This window comes from Larus michahellis, chromosome 1 (assembly GCF_964199755.1).
Source record: "Larus michahellis chromosome 1, bLarMic1.1, whole genome shotgun sequence".
Classification (NCBI taxonomy): Eukaryota; Metazoa; Chordata; class Aves; order Charadriiformes; family Laridae; genus Larus; species Larus michahellis.
This window is the reverse complement of record NC_133896.1, coordinates 137108937-137134324: the sequence shown is the minus strand read 5'-3', so window position 1 is coordinate 137134324 and position 25388 is coordinate 137108937. Positions and strand designations below refer to the sequence as shown.

General features: G+C 39.8%; 1 protein-coding gene across 6 annotated transcripts in view; it reads right to left on the bottom strand.

Annotated features, from left to right (window-relative positions):
* SH3KBP1 (SH3 domain containing kinase binding protein 1) overlaps positions 1 to 25388 on the bottom strand; it is a 232978-nt gene that overhangs the window by 201137 nt on the left and 6453 nt on the right. For 2 of the 6 annotated variants that reach the window (XM_074605339.1, XM_074605346.1), the window contains exon 2: positions 4676 to 4833. In XM_074605339.1, the coding sequence (XP_074461440.1) occupies positions 4676 to 4833 (158 nt within the window). Of the gene's footprint in view, positions 1 to 3478; positions 3755 to 4675; positions 4834 to 25388 lie in introns of those variants that run through there. The other 4 variants (XM_074605365.1, XM_074605384.1, XM_074605329.1 and 1 more) reach the window with 3 other exon arrangements.

The following is a 25388-nucleotide window of genomic DNA, read 5'->3' as shown; positions in this document are numbered from 1 at the left end:
TAAATCCAAAACTGTAACAAATGTATTTTTTCAAGACATTTGTATGCAAATACTGCTAAGCACCTCTACCGATGGTAGAGAGAACCTACAGAGAACAGTTTCTCACAGCAGCCAGTTCCAACAGTAAAACAATTGCAAGAACAAGTGTAAAAACGAAATCAGACCAAAATACATGGATTACTAACATACCCACCCACGTATAAACAAGCTACAGAGAAAATAAAAACATCCGGAGCTTGGAAAGTTGCCAGGAAAAAAAAAAAAAAGAAAAAAAGAAACTGACTTCAGGGAAGAGAAAGTGTAAGGTCAGGACAGCTTCTCTTTGCCTCCCAACCTTTTAGGACTAGGTTAGAGAAACACCGTCAACCATCTAATCCTGCCAGTTCTATAAATCCTTACAAAAACTACTTTAAGAGGCTACTGCCAAAACCACATTGACTTCCCTGTGTAACACACAGTTCCAAATAATAATATATAAGTTCTGAAGAAACTGAAGCTGCTTTAAAGAATTATGATATTGCAGCTCCAAAGAAGTTATATCTTTGAAAAATATAACTTCCAGATAGCACATTAGGTCCTTGTTTCAATCTCTGATTTGGTCCTCTTCCTCCTCACGGCTTGGAGCCTCAGGAAGGGGAAAAAAAAAAAAAAAAAGAAGTGTTTACTTTCCTTTTTAGCAAAAAATTATTATTTTTTTATTTATAATTTAAACAGCAGCATATTTTAAACAGAAATGCTCTTAAGAGTATTTTCTTACGAATACAAAAAACAAACTTGAAAAAAAGAGGAAATAACTGAATCTCCTTAGTATATCAGTTTATACTACCTACACTGAACTCTATCAGTGAAGCAATATTAAGTATATTTAAATAAGAATATTTCTTTTTATGTTTTTGTTTAAACATCAGCAACTACAATGCATATTAAAGAACAAAAGCCAATACATTTTGTTTTCAAGTTCTTAAATTTTCACCAGTTCTATCAAAATATAACGACCATTAAGCCACTGCCTTTTCACAAGGTTAGTTTTTACTAATAACTTGTTGCAATGTAAAGTACTAGTCACTAAAAGCTAATAGAAACCTTAACACCGAAGCTTAACATTACCATGTGTATACTGCATGACTGCCGCATGCATTTAAAACCCTATCCCTTTTGCATAGTTCATAAAACATTCACACGCTGGTTCCCACAAAACATCCAACAGCTGACAGCCCCAAACAGCAATCCTTCTTTCCTCTCTGTTTCCCTCTCCCACAGTAATCCCCCTCTCAAAGCCTGGCATCAAAACATATCCAACAAATCGATCACCACAAGACAGCCAACACCATGCTTGCCCCCATGACAAACATACGGGATCCATTCTCCTGACTGCAACGAGCACGACACCCTTTCCATTCAGCCGAGAGTATCACCAGTTCCCTGTGACTGGGAACGGGAAGGAGCCTCTGTCACTGCCGGGGAGGCTCACATCACTTCCACGCCAAACACCCAGGGCAGCTACCTCACTGGGAGCTCCCCCACCTCCTCTGAAGCCAGATGAACAGGTTCAGGCATGACATTATTTGTAATCATGCCCTGGGCATCCAGGACGGCCCAGATTGCTGCTGCTGTTATACCCACAACTTGGAATAAGAAAATAATACTCATGGCTCTCATTCCCAAGAGGACATAACAGTTAGGATGCCACAATCTAAAACATTTCCTAAGAAAAAATACATAGACAATAGTCTAGTAAGATTTCCAACAAAGAAGCTTAGTAATTGATTTGCAAATGCCCCACAAATACGTAAAAAAACCCTGTAATAATTCACTGACCCATGAAGCAAGTTATCTTTTCAGGTACAGACAGAAATAACACTGCTTTCCCTAGTCTGCATGTAACTTCAGTGCCTCAGCAGATGCCACAACTTTCAGAAGTGGCTATTTAGTCACTTAATAGTATTCAGAGTACTTAGGATAACAGTGAAGGCGATAAGACCCTACAAGCAAAGGCAGACACAGCGGTATCAGAGAGTGTGGCAGCAAAGCAGGAGGGAAGGACAACAGAAGTTGGTCAGTTCTCCGACCTGATGGGTACCACGCAGCAGCCAGAGGGCCGGGGAAGCAGAAAGCACTGCAGGAACCAAAGTGTTCTGGGGAGACAGAGAATATTCTCTTTCCCCTCCCAGGAGCCAAGCTACGGCTGTAAAGGGGCCCTGCATGTGCACAAGCAGTCTCATGGAAGATTTCAGGAAAGCACTGATAGGGATGGGTAAGGGGGCTGTAGAGTGTGTAACAAGCACAAGGGTCTCCGCAAGGAATCACCCTGCATTTCACTCACAACCCCCTGCAACCTCTGGCTGGTTGTGAAGATGAAAAACAAACAAACAAAACATGTAGAGAAGAAAATTACATGACAAGCAATAGATAAGGATCTCCACCATGTACCTATGATTCAGCATGAACATCTGTGACGTCCTACAACTAATTTGCACTATTTAAAGACTGTATTCTGCTTGTACAACAAGAAATCCAGGTTGCTGTTCTGCTGTTCTGACCTGAGACAGCAGTACAGTTACACAGAGCCCCTGTTCTGTTTCACTGATTCTAAAACCCAAGCTACACACCACAATTTCAAAAATAACTACCGCCACACTTCTTGGTAATTTTAAAATGTTTACCTTCCCAATCCTGCTAGCAACATTGGCAAGTCCTCTAGAGTACAAACAAGTCTGAAGGTTGCCACATGCAGCACGTTCAGCTTACCAGTAAAACACCACCCAATCCCACATAGAATTGGGTTTGTAAATTAAAACCGGCAAGGATGGCTCTGCACCACAGTTTCCTGCTTTCTGCATCTTCCTCTGCTATCAGCAAAATCTGTCTCAGATGCTGTCACACTTAAAAACACAGTTTTACACTGCAGAGCATGGTTAGACAAGGAATTTGTTAAAATAAGACCCAGAAGAAAAAAATAAAATCAAAAGTCTCCTGTCTGTCTCCTAATAGCGTTTAAAAAAAAACCCTAATACACTACATATCATCCACATTTACTTTATTTTCTGGTTATAAAAGTAAGGATTTTGGATTTCAAGTTGAAGTTTTCAAGCTAGAAAGATACTGAAGATCAACTTTATACCATGCAAACAGACTACACTGCAATCACACCTACTACCTCCTCTTTTTCAACTGCATAACTGAGGAGTAAAACAGATAACCAGGAATTCTCCACTCATACTTCTATTTCTACGCTGAAAAATTGAAAGAAAACAGAAAAGATGACAACCAGATAAATATTTCTTACAATAAATTCAGCATCACTATCTCTAAAAAAAGTAGATATCTACAAAGGCTGACACTAGTTAAGCCAGGTCTTAACGAAGGACCAAAGAATGTTCTTATATTTAGACAAACTTCTCCCGCAAAATCTTCCAAGTGACTATAGCTGCAGACTAATAGGCAGTGAAAACGGAAAGAGAAAAGAAATTTCAAATACCTTTTCTGTTACACCTTGCATATTGAACTGCAGAGCATAAGAAGGGTATGATTCTGTGGGGTTTTGTGTCTGTATGTATAAAATATATAAAATCCAGAGCGGTTGTTTTGCAGATTCAAGAACAGGAAGTACCTCTGATATAACTTCACAGTGAAAGTCCCCTGAAAAAAATAACTGCACATGTACTGCATACGTATCATTGCTACCTCCCCTTTCCTCTTTCCTGCTCACATCTGTCTTCAGACAATTCCTCTTCAATGGTCTCCTGATTTGCATTTATTCCATGAAATTTAAAACCACTTTTGCTACAGGCAACTCCAAATGTCTTTTCCACATCACAACCTAGTACTCCCTTGAAAAATATTTTTCTTATTTTCTTCAGTAACAATTTGTATTAATGTCTTTTCATAAACACTCCAATATATTGCATTTCCCTAATTTTTTCGTTTCTGATTTGTACATCTTTCCTTCCAAACTCTTTTCTCTTCAAACTGCACTTTCAGAATCTATGCACACATTTTAACCAAGACCACTCAAGCCACTTTACTGTGTTAATTCAATGGTTTCAATTCAGCTTAAACATTCAATTTTTGCAAAATCCAACAGTTTCTTTGGAATGTTGTCATTAATTTATTCAAAAGAAAATCAAATAACAGGAAGGAAAAGCTATTTTCCATAAGAAATTATTCCCTCCACTTGCAGGCAGAATGCAAAGTACCTCAAGAATTTCATTAGTGATTTTTAGCTCTGAATAACTTTCTTGAGTAACTACTTTTACAACTAATTATGATAAGCAATGGGAATCTGGAGTTGCATTCAGCTCCTCCACTCATCTGTAGCATCCCTTTTTGCCTGCCTCTCAATTACCTTGCTGACACAACAGAATTGCAATGGGGCATGACGTGATTGTCATATAAGTTGTTCTAGAATAATCACTTTGTTCCCAGACCACATAGTCAAACACAATCACTGAACGGCAGAGAAACGTAGGGGTAGCTTTTATTTTCAGGATATCAAAAGTACATTGTCTTCACAAAGAAAGTAAAGTTTTCTTTGTAACATAGCCACAGTAGAACACTGTATTGCAATATATTATGGTTTTGGATATAAGAAACATAAAGGCTCATGTTTAGCATGAGCAGCACAGTACATAAAACGTAAACACACAACACAAGAACAGTTCCACTTTGTACTCACTCTTACAAAGTTGTCAGGGAACAAACCTCTTCTGCCTTTGAGCTGTCCTTCCCACCAGCCTCCATCGTCTTTCTTGATATTGGTGATTATGTCACCTACAGCGATTGTCAGCTCATCATCATGTTGAGCTTTGTAGTCAAACTCCACTATCGCCTCCACTAAAAGAGAAACACAGATATACATAATTATTGACATTTAAGTTTCCATGCCTTTGAAAGGAATAAGAAAACACCAATCCAATTATATATTCTCAGTGAAAGTAATATATCCAGTTTAACCAACAGAGCACATAAAATGGGCAATATGTCATGCTAACATTTTGTGGGTAACTGCTACAGAAAGGACAAAGGTAAAAAAAAAAACCCATCAAACACTAAAAAAACCCAGGAATGTCCATCATGGTTAAGGCAACAACTGGTGTGCATTTTTTTTTTTACTGTTTAAAGGAAATTAATTTAAGATACTTCAGCAGTATCTACTCTGGCAGCATTACAAAGTTTATTTTTATTTCTTGGACAACATTTTAGCTTTTGTTCATGGCACTTCTAAAGCATTTTATTTTCTGGAAGGTTCTCAGTGGTTTGGGATGTTTAATACATCACTATTAACCTAAAGAGTATTTAACAAGAATTTTTTGCATCATGCTGAGTTTCACTGTTGTTTATACAAAAATGAAAAGCTTTGCTGCGTGAACATGCTCTCGCAGGGTTTCACCAAAGGGAGAAAAATTTACTTTCACTTGCGATTATGTATCAAAGGATCTGAAAAAGAAATACTCCTACTGCTCTAATTGTCTGTTATCAGGCAGAGGTGTATTATACGCTTGATGCCATTATATGGTGCATCTTTGTCTTTTCCTGGGAGGACTCTCCATCTCTTGAAACCATACACACAACAAAGTCCCTGTAGAGAATTAAGTCATGAAGACAGAAAAATTCCTCTGGAGGTTCAAAAATAATAGACTTGGGGTATTCAAATATGGAAGCCACAGTTACATTTAGTGGTTCATCAAATATCTACTAGAAGGAGCCCAATTGGCAAGGTCAAGAGTAGCCATATTTGTAAAGCCTTACTCCTGTTTTCTTCATCGGAAAACCATACCCCAGGATGTTCCACCAAACGTTTAGCACTTCAGCCATTGAAATGGCAAAATAAGAACAGTAATAGGCATCTGCTTTCTGCACAAATGAATGTGCTATGTAAACCCTGCAAGATGTGGCCAGCAAACAGGCCATACAGCTCACAGAGCAAAGCTAACCATTATACCACAGACAGTAAAAAGGTTCTGCCTAAATAACAGAAGCCTTGAGGACTAAATTGAATTAAGTTGACACGAAAGCACAGTTACTCCTTTCCACCCCCAAAATGTCACACTGACACAATGCTGAATATCTCCCTCCCTCCCCCAGTGCCTGCAAGTCATCACTGAAAGAATGTTATGACTTTCGGATACATCCCAGGCACAAGGCTACAGTTGATAATATTCATCTATCGCTTCTTCCGTGAAGCCCCAAAACATTATAAAACCAGTTCAGAAGAGGCCTGCTAAATTACATAATGAACAGCAAAAGAGAAACAGTGGCACCACACATCACAAGCTGACATGCAAACAGAACTTGAAAAATTTATCACTGAAACTTAAATGAAAAATCAGAATAATTCAGGCTCAGGACTTTGTCCACGTGGGTCTTGAAAATCTCCAAGATCAGAGGTAGGGCACGTAAAGCAATCTGCTCCACTGCTTGACTGGAGAAACATTTTCTCTCTACAGTCCATTGGAACCTTTCCTTTTTCAACTTAGATCTTGTCTTGTCTTGTCTTAGGTCTTGTCCCACCAGGCACTACTGTGAAGAGCTGTCTCCGCCTTCTTGATAACCTCCCTGTAGGTATTGTAAGGCTGCCATTAGTACCTCCTGTTTTCTCCAAGCTTGACAATCAGAGTTCCTCTAGCCTCAGGTCCCTCCACTCTTTAGCATGTCAACTGTTACACAAATTTCGTATCAGCCACAGACTAGAGGAGAGAGCACTCCACTGCCTTCTCCAGTAACTGACAAAAATGTTAAACAGAACAGGTCCCAGGACAGCCCCTGGTGGTACTCCATTTATTATCAGCTTGCAAGTAGAGTACAATCCATTAGCCGCTACTCAAATCACACAACATTTGAGGTTGGAAGGCACCTCTGTAGACCACCTAGTCCAAACCTCCTTGATCAAAGCAGAGACAGCTAAAGCACAGGTTGCTCAGGGCCTTACACAGACAGGTTTTGCATATCTCTAAGGATGGAAATTCCAATGTTTGATCACCCTTAAAGTTCAAAAGGTTTTCCTATGTTTAAATGGATTTTCCTGTATTACAATCTGTGCCCATTGCCTCTCATCCTTTCACTATCAACTGCCAAATGGTCTCTGGCTCCCCTTTCCTTACTCCACCACATCACATATTCAGACACATTGATAACATCATACTGACACTTCTCTTCTCCAGGATAAACAGTCTCCCATCTCTCTCAGACTCTCCACAGATGCTCCAGTCCCTCAATCATCTTTATGGCCAATCATCTTTACACCCCTTAGCCAGACTTGCTCCAGTATCTCCATCTCTCTCTTGTACAGGAGAACCCAGAACTGGACAACGCACTCCAGGTGGGCCTCATCAGAAAGGAGAAGAGGAGAAGGATCACCTCTCTCCTCCTGCCAATCCTCTGCTAGGAAGTCAGAAGCTGCCTTTGCCACAAGCACACCTTGATGCCTTGCCACCTACTTGGTGTCTACCAGGATCCCTGGGGTCCTTCTCGACAAAACTGCTTTCCAGCCACTCAGCCTGGGGTTATTCCTCTCCAGGTGCAGGACTTGACATTTCCCTTTGTTCACGAGGATCCTCTCAACCCATTTCTCCAGCCTGTTGAGGCCTCTCTGAATGGCAGCACAACCCTCTGGCAAGTCAAACACTCTTCCCAGGTTTGCATCACCTGCAAACTTGCTGAGACTACACTCTACCCTATCATCCAGGTCATCAGTGAAGATGCTGAGCAGCACTGGCACTATTATCCATCCCTGTCACACATTACCACTGACAGGCCTTCAGCTGGACCTTGTGCTGCTCATCACAACCCTTTCAGCCTGGCACTACAGACACTTTTCAGCCCATTGACCTAGTCTGCACTTCATCAGTTTGACAGTGAGGATGACACTGGAGATAGTGTCAAAAGCTTTGCAGAAGTCAATGTAATCAACATCCACTGCCCTCCCATCCTCCACCAATCAGTGATCTCATCATAGAAGGTTAACGGATTGCTCAGACATGACTGCCCCTTCATAAATCCATGCTGACTACTCCCAACCAGCTTCTTGTCCTTCATATGTTTGGAAATGGTTTCTAGGATTATTTGCTCCATCACCTTCCAAGGCATCAACATGAGGCTGGCCAGCCTGTCATTCTCAGTAAAAAGTATTCTTACTCTTCTTGATGACAGGAGTTACATTTGCTTTCTTCTAATTTTAAGGAACCTCTCCCTATCAGGATGATCTTTCAAAGACGACCAGGAGTGGTCTCCCAATATCAGTTAGCTCCCTCAGCACATACCCCATCAGGCCCATGGCTTTGCACAAGTCCGGTTTCTTTAAATATTCTCTAACCTGATTCTCCTCCGCACAGGAGTCTCCCTTGCCCTGCACTTTCCCACTGGTTTCAGGGGCCTGGGATTGCTGAAGGCCAGTATTACTATTAAAGACAGAGGTGAGTAAGGTGTTAAGTACCTCTGTGACAAGGCCCTCATTCCCATTCAGCAGCAGGCCCACACTTTTCCCAGTCGTCTTCTTGCTGCTCATGTGCCCCTAGAAACCTATCTTGTTGTTTTTCACATCTTTGCTGGTTTCGTCTGGAATAAAGTTAATTTTTTTCATAGCAGCCCACATGGTGCTATGTTTTGGATTTGTGACCAAAACCGTGTTGATAACACAGGGATGTTTTAGCTATTGCTGAAGGGTGCTTACACAGCCTCAAGGCCTTTTCTGTTTCTCACACTGCCCTAACAGTGAGTAGGCTGGGGGGGGCAAAAGAAGTTAGGAGGGGACACAGGCAGGACAGCTGACCCCAACTGATCAAAAGAATATTCCATACTATATGATGTTGTGCTCATCAATAAAAGCTGAGGGGAAGGAGGAGGAATGAGGGTATATTTGTAGTTACAGCATTTGTCTTCCCAAGTCACAGTCATGTTTGACGAAGCCCTACTTTCCAGAAGATGGCTAAACATCTGCCTGCCAATGGAAAATAGTGAATGAATTCCTTATTTTGTTTTGCTTGCACACTGACCATTTGCTTTACCTATTAAACTACCTTTATCTCAACCCACGAGTTTTCTGACTTCTATCCTTTCAACTCACTTCCCTGTCCCACTGTGGGGGAGTGAGCGAGCAGCTGTGTGGGGCTGAGATGCCCACTGAGGTTAACCCACAAGAACATCCCTCACCACATTCAACTCCAGGTGGGTCTTGGCTTTCCTAACCCCATCCTTGCACACACAGACATTCTCTCTACCTTCATCCCAGGTCACTTCTCTCCACTTTCACCTCCTGTACTCTTTCTTGTTATGTTTGATTTTTGTCAGGAGCTCCTTGTTCATCCATGAAGGCATCCTAACACATCTGCTTGTTTTCCTGCTTATCAGGATGGACCACTATTGAGCTTGGAGGAGGTGATCACTGAAAACCAACCAGACACAATTGTCTCCAGTGGGATTCTTCCAAGCAGATCCCTGAACAGGCCAAAGTCAGATTTCTTCAAGCTGGCGGTGGTGGATGTCTCTATAAACCCCCTTCTCACAGATCCTGAATTTTACCATCTCATGGTCAGTGCATCCAAGGCTGCCCTCAGCCTTCAGATCCCCAGACAGTTCTGCCTTGTTTGCAAGTATGAGAACCAGCAGTCAATACACTACAGAAACCTCCTGGACTGCTCATACCAGGGCATATGCAAATTACCTTACCCCTCCGGTAGATATCAGGGTGGCTGAAATTTTTAAATTCCCCATGAGAGCCAGGACGTGCCGATGTGAGCCTTATTCCAGCTGTCTGAAGAAGGCCCCATCAACTACTTCTTCCTGGTTAGGTGGTTTTTAGAGACATCCACCACCACAGCATCCACATTGGTCTCCCCTCTAACTCTAACCCATAGACTGTCAGGTGGTTCATCATCTGGCCCACAGCAGAGCTCCATGCTTTTCAGCTTCTCTGCTGCTTAAAGAGTAACTTCCCCTTCCTTGCTTTCCTAGCCTGTCCTTCCCAAAGAACCCGTATCCATCTATTGCAGCACTCCAGTCATGTGGGCTATCCCATCATATCTTCATGATCCCAACAAAATCATAACTCTGCATCTGCATACAGACACATAATTCCTCCTCTTTGCATGCCACGCTGTATGCATGAGAGCACAGACATATCACAGAGGCAACCAGCAATGCTGATTTCCCAGAAAGAGTACAAGAGTTTTCCCTGTAATTCTGAAAGGCATTTCCTTGTTTATATGGATATGCTTGGGAAGGGTCCCCTTCAGTCCTGTTTTGTTGATTACAAGGTCCCTACTGTTTGCATCACCCCTCACATTTTGTTTGCCAGACTGGTCTACCACTTCCTCATAAGACTGTTGGTCATCCTCTTCCTCCCCCATCATTACTGGTTTAAAGCTCTCCTCACCTGGTTGCCCAGCCTGTTAGCAAAGACGCCTTTGCCCCATTTAGTCAGGTGGATCCCATCTTTTCCAAGCAATCCTCAAAGAGGGTCCCATGATCATAAAACTAAAACTCTGCTGCTGACACCAGTTATGCAACCAATTCTTACCCATAGGATCTATCCACTTCCCTCTCACGGAAAGGATCAAGGAGAAAACCACACAGGCTCCCATGCCCTTGACCATCACACGAGAGCCATAGAGTAACAACTGATACTTTCCAGACCACTCCTGGCAATATCATTGAAGCTACATGGAAGAGCAGCAGGAAGTAGTAGTCTGAGGGCCAGACAAGCCTTCGCAGTCTTTCCACAGTGTTCCAGATCCAAGTCCCTGGCAAGCAACAAGCCTCCCTAGATGACAGGTCAGGTCAGCAGATGGGAGTCTTCATGTCCCACAGCAGGGAATTTCCCTACTATTATCACTTGCTACTTTGTCCTGGTGCTCCTGCATGGCTCAGATTTAGCAAGCTTGGGTGCTTCACTGGATGGAGCGCACAGACCCTTATCACCTGCAGGAGCACTGAATCTGTTCTGTAATTGCAGATCTTGAAGTGGAGCAGGAGCTTTGCTCCTGGTGTCAGAAGTTAGAAAACTTCAGGCTTCCAGACTTGCCATTCTGGGAGTCTCCAATCCCACCCCAAGAGGCACAAACTCTGCCTGCCCTTCATTCAGGAAAGTTAGGGGTTTGGGCTTTTGAAGCCCCAGGGGCTTGGAGAAGATCTGGAAGGCTTAACCCTTTGAGCTCAACCATCCAACCAATTTTTAAACTCACCTAGTTGCCCTGCAGCTTATCACCACAACTAGCAAGCCATTCCACACCACCTTTGGCGGAGTTTCTGGACCCCTTCTGTAGCAACTGCTACATAAACTAGAGAATCTGTTGAACTATCCATTCCAGTTCAGAAAAAATAATTATTTTTTTTAAAAAAGAAGATATATTTATAAAATATGAACTAAAATTACAAAAAATAGGATCGACATTATCCACATATGTATACTTTATGCCAGAGCAACCAATAAATTTGGTTCAGAAGTTGTATTTACACAATAGCTCTCCAAAGACTACTGGATTCAGGCAGCAGCACCAAGGTACACATACTACTTTAAGTCTGGTACCAACGAAAATTTTTATCTCCACAGAACACACCAGCACTCAGGCTCAAAAAAGGCAAAATTCAGACTATTTAGCAGGCTATTTCAAATTTGGTTGAGCCCCAGGAAAGACCTTTTGAGAGCAAGGCCCCGTATCCTTAATTTTTAAGCAGCCTACTAGGATGCGCTTGCTCGCAGGACTCACAGCTTATACACTGCTTTTTGTATGTGCCAAGTCATTTCTCCTCCCTACTTCGGAAGCTTTTAAATCCTATTGTCATTTTGCTGTGGATGCAATTACACACTGCTTTGCTCTGAGTTGTCCCTAAGCAGACAGGAGGTGGTTAGAGAGCTGGAAGATGGCAACGGAGCAGGGATTCGGGTTTGCTCCAACTACCGATTCTTCAAACACTCCTCAACATTCAGACTGCAGCAAGACATACCGAAGGAAGGCAAATAGCTCTCCCACTCTCTAGTCTCATGTTTTAAGAGAGTTGTAGTATCTGTTGCTGTGCTTGCAGTTTTCCCCTAAGAAGGCTGTAAAGCTGACAGGATTCTTGATCATTTCGTTCTCTTATTAATTACGTTCTCTCTCTTATAAGGAGAGACCAGAAGGTAAGACAGGGCTGTTGATTTGACTCTACAGCTGCTTGGGTAGGCTGGCGGCACTGGAGTTATCTTCCTGAAGTTTGTCCGCCTTGCACTAATTCATATACAGACAGCTGCAGCTGTTCAACCACTTTTGTTTTACTGGAAGTTTAATTAAACAAACAAAAAACCCCTTTACTGTGGAGGCTCTTCTCTGTCTATAAAAGTTTCTACTTATTAAAAACCACATATAAATATTTTTAAAAGCTGTCTCCTCTCAGAGAATTTGATTACTGTAACATAAGTGTGTGTAAGCTGTCAGAGACATATGAGTCACCAAAAATGGACCACACAATCAAGATGTTTATAACCTCTTCAAGAGAAACCAAGAGCACAGTTTAGAAAGAGGAATAAGAGCACACCTAACAAACGTGCAGATTGTGACAAACTGATGGGAAGGTACTTCTGAGGTCTCTCAAAATTCTCATTTATCACACTACTGAAGCTTGCAGAGCATATGACAGCCTAAAAGTGCTTTATAATTTATAGGTCCATGCAGTTGCAGTTTTTAAATCAAGCTCATTTTCTAAAGCATGCTAAACCATGCCACATTCTCAAACTGTGTTTTGAAAAATTCATTCTGCCAGTCAAACTTAATTTTTTTTGTTTCTTTTCGAGGTGAAATTTTGTCTTCATGGGAGCTGGATTGATACTGGAGACAACACTGATCCAGATATGCTAAGAAAAAAGCAGATCTGAGTTTTGCTCCATATCTACAAGTACAACATATCTCATTCCTGAAGTGCTGTGCTAGATTTCTCCTCAGGAACTGGACTGAAACAGTGTCCCAGTTTGCACAATGATTCATGATGTAAGAAAACACACCGTGGACAGTGAGCTCAAACTAATTTTATTTGTTAAGCAACAAAGGCTGGTCTTAGGCCCAGCTCTGCCAAGGTAAACAGCTTGTTACATTAATAGCCAAAACCCAAATCCCTTTTAAGCCAAAAGCAAAATAAAGTGGTAAAACTGGGGCAGACAGATCTGGCTTATCTTTTTGGTACATTTTTCTTTGAAATATTGTACCCCATGATGCCTGAAAGTCAAACCTGCGCTATTAGAATCTTTCTGTTGAAAGAAGGCATTTTTCACGTTAGGAATGAAATCCAATATCAAAAGCTATTCAAGTTATTTTGATCTAAACGGGGAATGTGCATTCCCATGCCAACACAATCAGCTATTCCTAGCCTTATATTACCATCAATCCAAATTGTAACATAAAAACTCACGAAACAGAATCAAAGCTAGTTACCAACCCTGCTGGAGACTGGCACAGTACAACTCATTACTGCAATGTCAGGGACAAACATTTTTTTAATTTAATGCTTATTGGTTCGGCTTAAAATACAAAATTTGAAATGTTAATGCTATGAATCAGGAATTTAAATGTAACCTCTCAGCTATATTTAAAATAAGCATATCTGGATAAAAACCCGTTGATTAAAAGTTTAACTATTCCCACCTTTCGTTTCTCAAATTAGTCCTACATACATACATAAAATGATTTTATTGACAATTACAAACATTTTTCCTATTGATTAGTTTGTTTCCTTGCCACATTTTAAATTAGAAGTAAAATCTGATCTCTTAAAACTGACCTGTTCAGAATAAGCATTTCTTTAATAATGCCACCAATATTTGAAGACAGAAGTGCCTCAGTTTATGCTGCTTTCAATTACTGTACAGTGTCTTTTCAAGCAAGAAATTAATCAAGAAAAGAAACAGAAATTTGCTACTGTGCAACAAAAACTACATTATTAAATCAGCTTCTGGTGACATCTGAAGTGTGTAGGCACAATGGAAATGTTATTAACATCTTTGGCACTATTCCACCCAAATAAGAGCATCCATATGGCAACACCACCTTCTGCAGCAGTATGATTTTACACCCAAATGCAGACCTTAAAACCAGTGTATACAGTTAGACATGGCACAATCAAAGAGTTAAGGGCTTCTCTACTGTAAGTTTTATGTTTTCACTTTTGTTAGTCACTCAGCTTCATGTGAATGATAAACACTCACGGTGCATTGGCTTACCCAAAAAACCAGAACTGAAACTAGACAAGCTACCTTCAAATATTCTACACTAAATCTTTAAATTAAAGTTCAAATTACATTTCCTCAGAAGAGAGTGCAACAGAGCTTTTCTCTTTTGCATAAAGATAACTGTTCAGAAATAAAAAAGACTAACAGCATGAACAGGCATCACACAACAATCCTACTCTTATGTCGCACCCTGCATAAGCCTCTACAGGAAGGTCTCAGTGACTACAGTAGGCTTCATGTTCTCTACCACCTACAGTAAATTGATCAATTATCAAAACCTAATAATCGAGAAATTGGAATGTGTTGCCCTTCTGTTACACCATATTTCTCTTATAAAATGGTTACAAGGCTTCATTTGGTAGCAAGTGTGCTGTTCTGTTTGAGAGACCTATGTACAAACTCATGAACGTAGTACACTTTTAGTGCTTATGGGCATACCTTAAAAAAAATAAATTAATCAGTATTTTTGCTATACAACAGGTTGCCATAAAACTCTTAGAAAAACATTAGGAGCCAATAGGAGGGAAAAAAACAGGACGTTTTATTAGACCAAGTGACAAAGCATGACTTACATTCTGAACTCAAATTAAAAATACAAAACCAAAACCCAAACTACACTACATTCAATAGTGCTGGTTTCCTAACCTAGGAAGGCTAGGAGGGTTAGGTCTGGATGGCCAGAAGGCCTGAAGATCAAACATGACCTACAAGGCCATTGTTTTCTGGACTCTAGTAACACTGAGCAGCTGGCAGGCCAATAATATGTGGGATGCCGTGGGACAAATATGGTTGAGGGAAGAGAAGGAAGACAGATTCATATAAGGTCTGGCAGGATTTACTACAGATGGCACAGCACTGATGAAAGAGAAATGCAGCGGTGTAACCACAGAACGCCCATCTGGAACTCCAGAAGACCATCCTATCCAAAACCAGCACAGCTATTGCAGGCATCATGTTGTAACTTCTCTATGATTATGATAATTAAATGCTTGTTAGCATCTGGGACGGAAGAAGAGTTCAGATGGAGCTCTTCTACCAGAGAACAAAATAATCTGTAGTTTCTAAAGACTCAACTCTCTCAATGTCATTACATTTTGTGATTCTAGATGAAGGAGCTACTGAATAGCCCTTTGAGGCATCACTACCAAAATGGAAATGCCCGTTGCCAAGTGCTACATCTGAAATGGACAGAAAAATCAATTTAATAATAATAAACAACTACTAACTTTACAGGTTAAATGTAGATTGCAACTGGGATTTTTAAGAAAGCTTGAGCACTTAGTTTTGTAGCACATCTGTAGCAGAAAATATTAACTTAGACATTTTATATCTCCTTGATTGCAAGCAATTATCGAAGAACTGTAATTTTCATGAAAAATAAAAATTCCAAATTTTGTTCATTTTTTAACATTTTTTCTTGTGCAACACTTACTATCAGGAATAATACTGTCTGCTAAAAGTATTTGCAAGGATTCAGCTTCATGAAAAAGAAAAGGTCAAGGGGGAAGAAAAACCAGTATCAGACAGAAAACCTGTACTATTCAGTCTTCAGCAGGTTAAATCCATGCTGCATAATAAACAGCAACTCCTCTGCTAAAACAACAGCTTTCAGTTTACATTATATTTTCCTATTTCCCCTTTGAAAACAATGGGGGGGGGGAGACAAAGGTCACAGCCCTAGAATAGTATCTTCACTGAATCACTCCGTCAAAGAGCAGCGCAGTCACAGAAAGGGCCACCTAAAATCATACTGCACATTGACCTTTTTATGTTACAGTCCCAGTCCCCTCCCACAGGCCACAAACACTCTGCACCCAGCCTGCACCCTCATTGGAAACATAGTAGGCAGCGACAGAGCACAGAGGAGCTGTGCAGAGGACCCCAACCAAAACCTAATTTGCAGGACAGAGTGAACACTTGGCCTAGGGCTGTCCTGATGTGACTCTTCTCTGGGCGGCAGCAGAGCTGAAGACACTCCAGCTGACATAACGCCTGAACTGTCCTCCAGGAAAAGAGGAGAGCTAGTTTTCTTTTTTTTCAACGAGGGATCGGTATGCTTGATTCCAGCTTTTAAAAAACACAAACACCAAGTTATTCTAGTGGAATTTACCCAGCAGGACAAGAAATACCTTATATTCCAGCTAAGGCATTTGGTAGGACCACAATTCATTGCAAAAATCTCCCATTTACAGTTAGGTAAATAAAGAACAACGGTAAGTTAGTGTGTTTGTATTTCTGTATATATATGAGGCGCTTCCAAATAACATATGTGTCTCATAGCAATTCTGTGGTAAACAACTTCAGGCCGGTACTTCTAATAAACATTATGAATTTGTTCAGCTTTTCTTAGGCCTGTCACAGTAGTTGCCTCTCACTGAATTTATTATGTCACACTCATATCTCTGATACAAACCTTTTAAGCAATATGCCAAAGCACATCTGATCATCAGAGATGATCACGCACACACAATTACTGAGTAAGCAAGGAAAGAGAAGATCATGGTAGTTCTAAATGGCAGCAGTTAAATCTGTATTCTTAAAGGCTCCCTTATATACCACTTTGTATTCAACAATACATGTTAGATTTTATTGGGCCAGGTCTCCTTAACCCTTTTGAAAGAGCAAGATTGCATAGATAACCTTCATCACTCATGTGGCTGGCAACCTAGGAAGCACTTGTATTCCACGAATTAATTCATCTTTTCCTGCAGGGCAAAGTGGTCCTTCTGCCTTGGACAACAAACTGCTTGTAATTCAGAGATTACTGTAATTTACTGGTTCTATCAACCAAAGGACCTCTCAAATACAGCAGATGCTCCCAGTATACAGTGTTCACAAACAAACTTACTTTTGATTCACATTGTCATCAAGTTCATAGAAGACGTGCATTGTGTTAACCTGTAACTGAAGTAATACAGTGCCTCTTTCTTAGAAGCAAAATTATCTAGAGAGTTGGTTCACTTGTTTTAACATTGTTCTTCCCCTCAGATACTAACGTACACAAGAAGCCATCCAGAAGAAATGGAAGACATTAGATTCAGAGGGAAACATTTAATGTTATCGTCTTAACATGAGTTCCTGCTTCCTCCAGCATCCATAAAAATAATTCAAAGTTCTGAAAAGTATAAAGGATTATACTCATTTGTGGGATAAACAGGAAAGGAGAAGAGGACTGTTAACTTACGCTAAGCAAACAAAGACAAATAGTTCCCATTTGACAAACTATATATTCATAAAAACTTGTTAGTAATGCTACTCCTGCAGTTTCTAAATCACATTCTCCGACAACTGAGAAGCTAGGAAGGATATTAGTTACTTCTTCAGAACAAAAAGGAGAAATATTACTTACAGATAAATATAGCTAGAACTATATATAAAATTACCATTTGGCTAAACTCATGAGAATTGCTACCAAATGAATGTATCAACATAAAAAGGAAGCAGGATAAAAGAGCTTACGCCATGAAAATAACTGCTATTTAAGATTACTCATAAGTACTAGTCTAGTACAATGACACATGATTCTAGTCCCAAAGTTGTCTGGACAGTATTCGTAGATACTGATGGATACACACTCACCTAGAAGGTCAAATAAGAAAAAAAAAAAAAAAAAAAAAAAAAAAAAAAAAAAGGAAAGCCAGGGAACAATTACCTTTTCAGTTATATGATGTAGCATCATTTAACTCTCAGAAACATGAGAAGAGGTTGTGGTCAACAATTTGTTCACAATCTTCATATTGTGTACTGCATAGGATTTAATCTTTAAAACTTCAGAGCTTCTAGAACAGTAACATTCACCTAGTCTCACTAAAATCAGGCTTGAAGCATGTGTGTAATTATGAATATGGTCTCAGATGAGCTTGGAGGATTTCACTATAGATGCCTAAGCTGTTACTATCACCACTCATCTTTGCCAAAAGTAGCAACCCCTTTGTACAGGAGGAGGATGGAGAGAATACGACACACTCCTCTGCATCTTAGCCACATTTGCTTGCGGTATTGATGAAGATGGGTTTACATTAACTGCAAAATAGTGCCCAGATACATCCTGTTGTGGTATTCCTGCTGTTGGAAGTGGCAATTTCTGCAAGAAGAGATTGCTGGCAGCAACAGTTTGATGCAGCCAAAATCCTCGGACTGTGTTACAGCCCTTTGCTATGTAATGCCAACTGCAGATAAACATGGTGTCTTAAAGTGATTTTAAAGCTATGTTGTTTTCCCTCAGTTTCATGGAATTCTGTTATTTTTAAGACAGCAGTTGCAAAATATTTACACCGGCAGCAGCTCTTGTGATTGGACCTGTCAAATGTTAAGACTACAAACCAGTGCCAGGTTTTAACTGATGCATTACTAACTGTCACAAAAAGATGTGTTGTACAACAGTGAGAACCTGGACTTAATGTGGAAGAGAAATAAACAGCTTTTTTTCTTTTTTTTCCTCTAACCCTCTTTTACATAAACCCAAGCACTTCAATCTACAAAACCTTGCATTCAGAGGAAGGTCAGGCCTAGTATGGAACTCCTCAGCAGTTTCATAATTTATAAATCAAATGAAAGGACACTTACTATTGTGCTTCCCCATACAACAGAATGTCAGGCATTACAGAAGCTATAGAAACTGCGTGCGTGCTGGGGCTCATAGCTCTAAGTACAAGAAATCAGACCATAGGTAATTCGCGTTTCACCACTACGGTCCAACACAAGACTTACATGCCAACATTAAACCTTCTCCACTAACCTTTACATCATACTGAGAAACAGCCAAAACCGACCTGAGATGTTAAAAAAAACCCTTAACTTGCTCAATTATGTGAGCAACAATGGAAGGCTGGGTAGGAGTGTTTGGAGAAAGGACACATTTGATTAAAATAACACCTTTACCACCCACCAATATCATATTTTTGCTTGATTAATAATGAAGTCTCATAAGATTGCTGTTTATAATTCTTAGCAACTTGTCTTTTTACTTCGGGTTCCTTTATTCTCCTTCAACTGTGGTAAGAGCAATAGCGCTGAAAAAACCCTTCTGTTTTAGAAACAGAAATTACTGCATATGAAGATTCACAAGTTCCAGACAACCTTTGGGCAAATAAAATTAACTATCATATCAGATAACATGTGTTGACCCTGTGCACTAAAAAGCTTTCAAATTTCAATTTTAGAATTCAGGATGCAATTTTGGAGAAATAAGTTTTAGATGGTATCTTTAATGCCTCTGTTTTCTCAGCTAAAATCAGTTTCTGCGGATAATTTCTTCTGAATGTCACAATAAATGGAATTCATAAAACAGCATACCTTTTTTTGCTCTTATGAACAAAAATGTTCAACAGCTTCTCTGTTTTGCTTTCATGATGGTTTTCAAAATCCCATGTGTCAACTAGGCCTAAGCAAGGAGGCACTTCCATTAACATTTATTTTCATTTCCTCTTAGAGAAATTCCCTGGATTTTGAACAAGGCAAAGCCTTTCAGAAAGCAGAGGTTATGCTGTGAGTAGAAGACACAGCTCTTCTAACAAGTATCTCTGGTAGCAGGTTAAAGAACTCCAGAAGTCTCCTCCACCAGAGCAAGCACACTTCCAAGAGATCTTCTTTAACACTTATGACTAGAATAAACCTCCAAAAAGGAGATACTACACAGAACTCCTCCTTAGAAGAACAATCCTGAAAGCATAAACTGATGCAAGCCAAAGTACATCTGAAAGCTTGTTACTGACTTTCATTGCAAGCAAGAACAGCTTGTGACCTGATGACAGCTTTGCTCCAATAGGGAATTTGAGCCGCTATGTGCTGGTTGAATGCAAATGTTCAGCAGAGCTGCGTATGGAGCGAAAGCACAAACAATAGCCAGCATTTAGACAGAAAAGCCCATCGTTGCATGGAGGATGTGAGAAGAAAGGGGAGGAAGTGGCAGGATGGAGTGCTGTGGAACCCAAGTAAACATAAACAGAGGCAATGAACCCTATTGTTTTATAAAAAATTATTCTTTTGACAACCTCCTCCTCCCATCCACCCCCAGTTACCAACACTGGTACTGTCTGGAACAGAACAAAGCGTGTGGACAAGAAAGCAACAATAAGACAGATTCTACTCGAGACAAGCAAAAGCTCCTCAGATTCTGGCACAGAATCTTTCCATGGCATCCAGGAGGCAGCGTGCAGGCTAAAACCATATAACCAATAGAACTAGAGAGGAGAGAGATACAACTGTCACTAAATGTTATTTACTTTGACCATTTCTTTCAAGGCTAAACAGAAAGTTCTACTGATCCCTCATCTAAGAAAAAGGTTCTTGGTCTCATCCATTTGAAAAATCTTCTAACGACTTTCCCTGGTTTCCAATGATCCAAATTCTTGGACCTAAGGAAATCGGAAGCCAAAACTTATCCTACATGTCAGAGGGTCGAGAGAGGCAAAGAACATTTCTTGTATTTAAGATCTCTGCCTTGTAAGGCTGCATTTACATCAGCTCCTTGGTTTTGGTTCTTGAGAGAGACACTGACAGGCTTAAACAGACAGGAACTGAAATTCTACTTAAAATAGCAACATCCTGCTTTTAAGTTCTCCAAATTAAAAAAACATTGGAACTTCAGCATTTGGCTTTGCCGACTTCCATAACCTGTCTTTCTCCACGCACCAAAGGCACAACAAAGGCTGGCAAAACACAATGTGCAACACGCACCTCAGCATTTACTTCCAGGATACCAATCCCGACTCTGAAAAAACTCAGCAGACTAAAGCAATAGTCTCTAAAAGACAGCCAATCCCTCTCCTTCCTGAAATGGTATTTATAGGAAACCAGCTGAAGGTTTCTTGTTTGTCTAATTCTGAACCAAAATTCATAAAGGATCACCCACAATTTTGCTGTATTTCACACCAGATTGTCTTCAGATTTCTGACAATCTTTGCATCTTAATATAGGGAGTTTTGACACCGTGTAAGTGAAGTATATAGGAAAGTCTTCTAAAAAGAGAAGTAGTGTACTTGAAAGGTAGATGAAAGAGAAGGAAAGATGAATCTGAAGGAAATGTGTATGAAAAGAAGAGATGGCAGAGCATCGGGTATCTGAACAGAAAAAAAAAGAAAAATAGGTGAAGAGCGTCTTTTCTGAGAAACAGGTGAGAAACAGTGATGTAGATTAAAACAAAACGAAACCAAAAAAAACCCAAACCCAAACAACCCAAACCAACAACAAAACACAACTTACAAGGGGAAAGAAGCATACGTGCACTTCTCTAAGTGATAGGACGAGGAGCAACTGCTTTCTGACAGAATGAGGCGAAGGAACAAGAAAAACACAGGAACAAACACAACTGTTTTCTGCACATCTGTGAACAAACTATCGAATATATTGCAGAGGAATACATATTAGTAGATCTCTCAGAACCAGTGCAGGAGACTTTGAATTGTCAGATCGTAGTTCATCATGAACTAGATGGCATCTTATCTCAATCTTCCATGAACCACAGTCAGATAATTGAGATGTCAGCTAATCAAAAGTACTATTTACAGGTGCTTCACACACAAAAAATGTAGTCTTTAAAATAAGTAGCATGCTTAATACAAATCAAAGCGAGCAATTCTGAAAGGCAGTACGAGGTGACAGAACAAATACCACTCAAGTTGACCTCAGTGGTCAAAGTAAAACTGACAAGTGTATTTCAACTATTTTTAAATGCAGCTAAATAAAGGTATTTGATGAATTAAATGATCAGCAGATACAAAGGACTTCAAAAGTTTCAAAGAAAATAAAGATCTTTCCTGTTTTGTAAGAGATTATTGGATGGAGGAGGAAGTAGCAGCTGTCCAGGTAAATGAACGTTAAAAACAATTGTAACAAAAATCAACAGCAACAGTAGCAGTATGATTTCTCTCCCAGTTGAAAGGCTGTTTCTTGCAACAGAAAGAGCTGCTCTTGCTTCTACATATTAGTTGGCTGTTCAAAGGTACGTTTCTTTTCATCATACAGAACACTCAATTCAAGCCTTCAGCAGCCTTCAGTCAAGCAAGGAAGAAGTCATAAAAGGTATTTCTTTCTGCTGTATTAAAACCCTCCATCAATAACAGTAGTTAACTAAATTGGATTAACTATACTCAGAAATCCCTCTATTAAATACATGCTACCTCTACAAAGTTGGACCAGTTCTGTATAGATAGCTAAACTTGGCTCACTATGACCAATAAGACTCACAGACTGATACATAAAGAAAGCCAACTGAGAAGCTGGTCAAATGTATAAGCCAACTAGCTAAAATCCAACAAAATCCACAAAAAAAGCTTCAGTTCTGTTGTCACCTGAAAAATTAACTACGTTGTTAAAGTTACTAACAAAAATAGCTACAAAGAACACATTTCCGACATTACGAATATAGCAATTAACAATGAAATCAAGATAAAAAAAATAATCTAATGTCAGACTGAGATTAATGACTGAACTAGTCAAATAATTAGCTCAATGCAGCAAATCTTAAAATGAGATGAAAGTTAAATGTTACCCGTTTCATTAAATTAAAACACAACAAAAGCACAAAAGTGTGTCACAATCATTCCAATTACTAGTTGGAGACAGTTTAAACCATTTGACCTCAATATCAAAATATTTAAGTCCGAACCAACTCTAGACTTCAAGATTGCATAGTGATTAACCTTTTCTTTCCACAAGCAATCTAAAAATACAGGTATAAAAAAGGCTTGTAAGCTACTGCACCAGTGCTCTCAACAACTGTTGATAGCTTGATGTTTCTTTGAACAAAAATTAAAATTTAAGAATAAAGCGTGGCACATGCCATTAAGGAAAAAATCTTTAATATCATGAGGGCTCACAAATTTGCAAACATGTTTTGTACTCTTCTGGAACCGGAATTTAAATTTCCATTGTATCAGCAAGTGAAGTCCCACACATTGCTTGTTACCTGGCCAGCCATCGCATGGTGCAATTTTCTTTTCCCAGTTAATAGGGCCATACCCTGTCTGGAAGTACTGGTGCTCACTCTCAGATGTTCAGAAATATCCATTGTCACAAACTGCTTGATCGTACACTCAAGGCAAGGCTTCTCAAGCTTAACCTTGACTAGAGGGCTTCCCTCTCTGCACCCATTTCTCCTTCTCTTCCCTTTGCCCAGTCGTTTAAAAGTTGATGGGAACAGTCAGGTTCTTCTAGGGTTTGGTTTTTTTGGTAGTTGTTTGAAGGGGGGTTGGCTGGTTTGCGTGGTTTGGGTTTTTTAAATCTGATCATTTAAGCAGAAAAGTTGGATACTGAACAAATACTGCAATTCTGCAGACTCACTGAAATACAGTACCCACACTATTTCATAGGCAATTAAGATGGTCCTGCCCAGAGTGAAGAGTCTTGATATGACATTTTCCCATAAAGCTGTCAATAAGGACACATTCGTAAGAAATGGCCAATGAAAAAGAAAAATATCTAGGTAATCAATCTTCATGCACAAAACATTCAAATATTGCTTATAAATAAGCATCGCCAGTCTTCCAAAGCAAGTCATTAATCCTTACATCTGGAAACATAAGACCAAAGCTAAATCACTTTTTTTACAAATGTTCTGAATTTGACAGCAAAAAGTTTTTTAAACCTTGTCATAATGAAACACCAAAATAAAGGCATCTTTTTTCTGAATGCGCTTTGGAACTTCTGGTGTGCCCTTTTACAGTGTGAGACAGAGAGAAGAGCATTAACAGTTCAATAAGTGCTCAGTGAGACCTCAAAGAAAGAACAGCAGGAATGAGCAAAACACTGAAAAATTAAACTGAGGTCTTGAGGCTTGCCAGTTTTATATCTGCCACAAGGATAGCAAATTTTCAGTGCTACACAAGCCTGTCACAGGGAAAAAAAAAAATCCACTCTGCTAAGTTACCACAGTATTAAAAATGTTTCTTGCCAGTGGTGAGGATGAATCAGCAACTACAGACAAAGGAAATATTTGATTTAAACCTGAGTTGAGAGTTCTCGAAAAATGGTTTTACATTTGGCTGAAAAATGAGAAGTTCTGTACGTGTAATACTTCTGCTATGTTTAACTAAAACCTTTATAAATCCAACTATGTTGGGCTTATACTACATCAAAAGAGAGTCAGGCTGACGCTGGCAGTGGATACAGCATGGAATAGCACCAGCAGTTGCACTGACCCCCAAGAACTTTTTCCCACAAAACCAAACCAAAACAAGCAGGAAAATACCCTGAAGTGATTTTTGTGTGTGTTTGTTCTGAGACCTCATTATCAATAAAAAGCAGCAACGTGTTGCTTTGTAAATTAACAAGCAAGTTCCTTGAAACTGCAAGCAGAGGACACAACGTGTCATGGGAATTTCTATTTTGCTGGGGTTTTTTTGTTGGTTTTGGTGGTTTTTTTTTTAAAGGCAGGTCACATAAATTCACTTATTACAAATTACTCGTGGGACACAAAACACTTCATTTTCAAATATGAGCAGCGTGACCATTGAAAGCTAATTAAATATTGATAGATCATTGAATGGTTTGGGTTGGAAAGGACCTTTAAAGATCACCTAGTCCAACCCCTCTGCCATGGGATCAAGTTGGGCCTTGACTTGCAACACATGCAACGAATCTATATTGACATTTTTGAAAAAGCTGTAGTTCCCTAGGGAGTTGCGCACCAATGCTGACTTTGGTCTTCAAATAAATGAATAGACTTACACTGCTTTTGGTATGAGATGGTTTCAATCATCAGAAGTGATTTAGCTGCACAGTATGAAAGAGTGAGAAGGAGATAAGAAGAAACTTTTCCCATCTGTACAATTATTCTAACGAAATTCAAAGGCAGAGTTCAAAAGGCACCTCTTTACACTGACACTATCAATTCATTAGAGGCTAGAGATATTTTCCACTTATAACTCTTCCGCTTTCTATACTGCATTATCCTTGTTGCTAAAGAGAATTGTTTCAGCACAGACATAAAATTTCTGATCCACAACTCTTCATCCTAAAACAGAAGCACAAATTCTCAGTGACACCCCCATTGGAACACAAATTGCTATAAGAGTGAGAACAAAGATATCCCTTCCCCCTCCACCCTTCATCATCCAGGATGCTTCTTTCTCTAAGGCAAAGTTATGTTAGGAACAAAGGACAGCTGAGACATCACAACAGTCATCTCGCCATACAGCTTTTAAGCGGACATTAGCACTGCATTCTCAAGAGTTGGTTTCTACTGATGCTTCTCAAT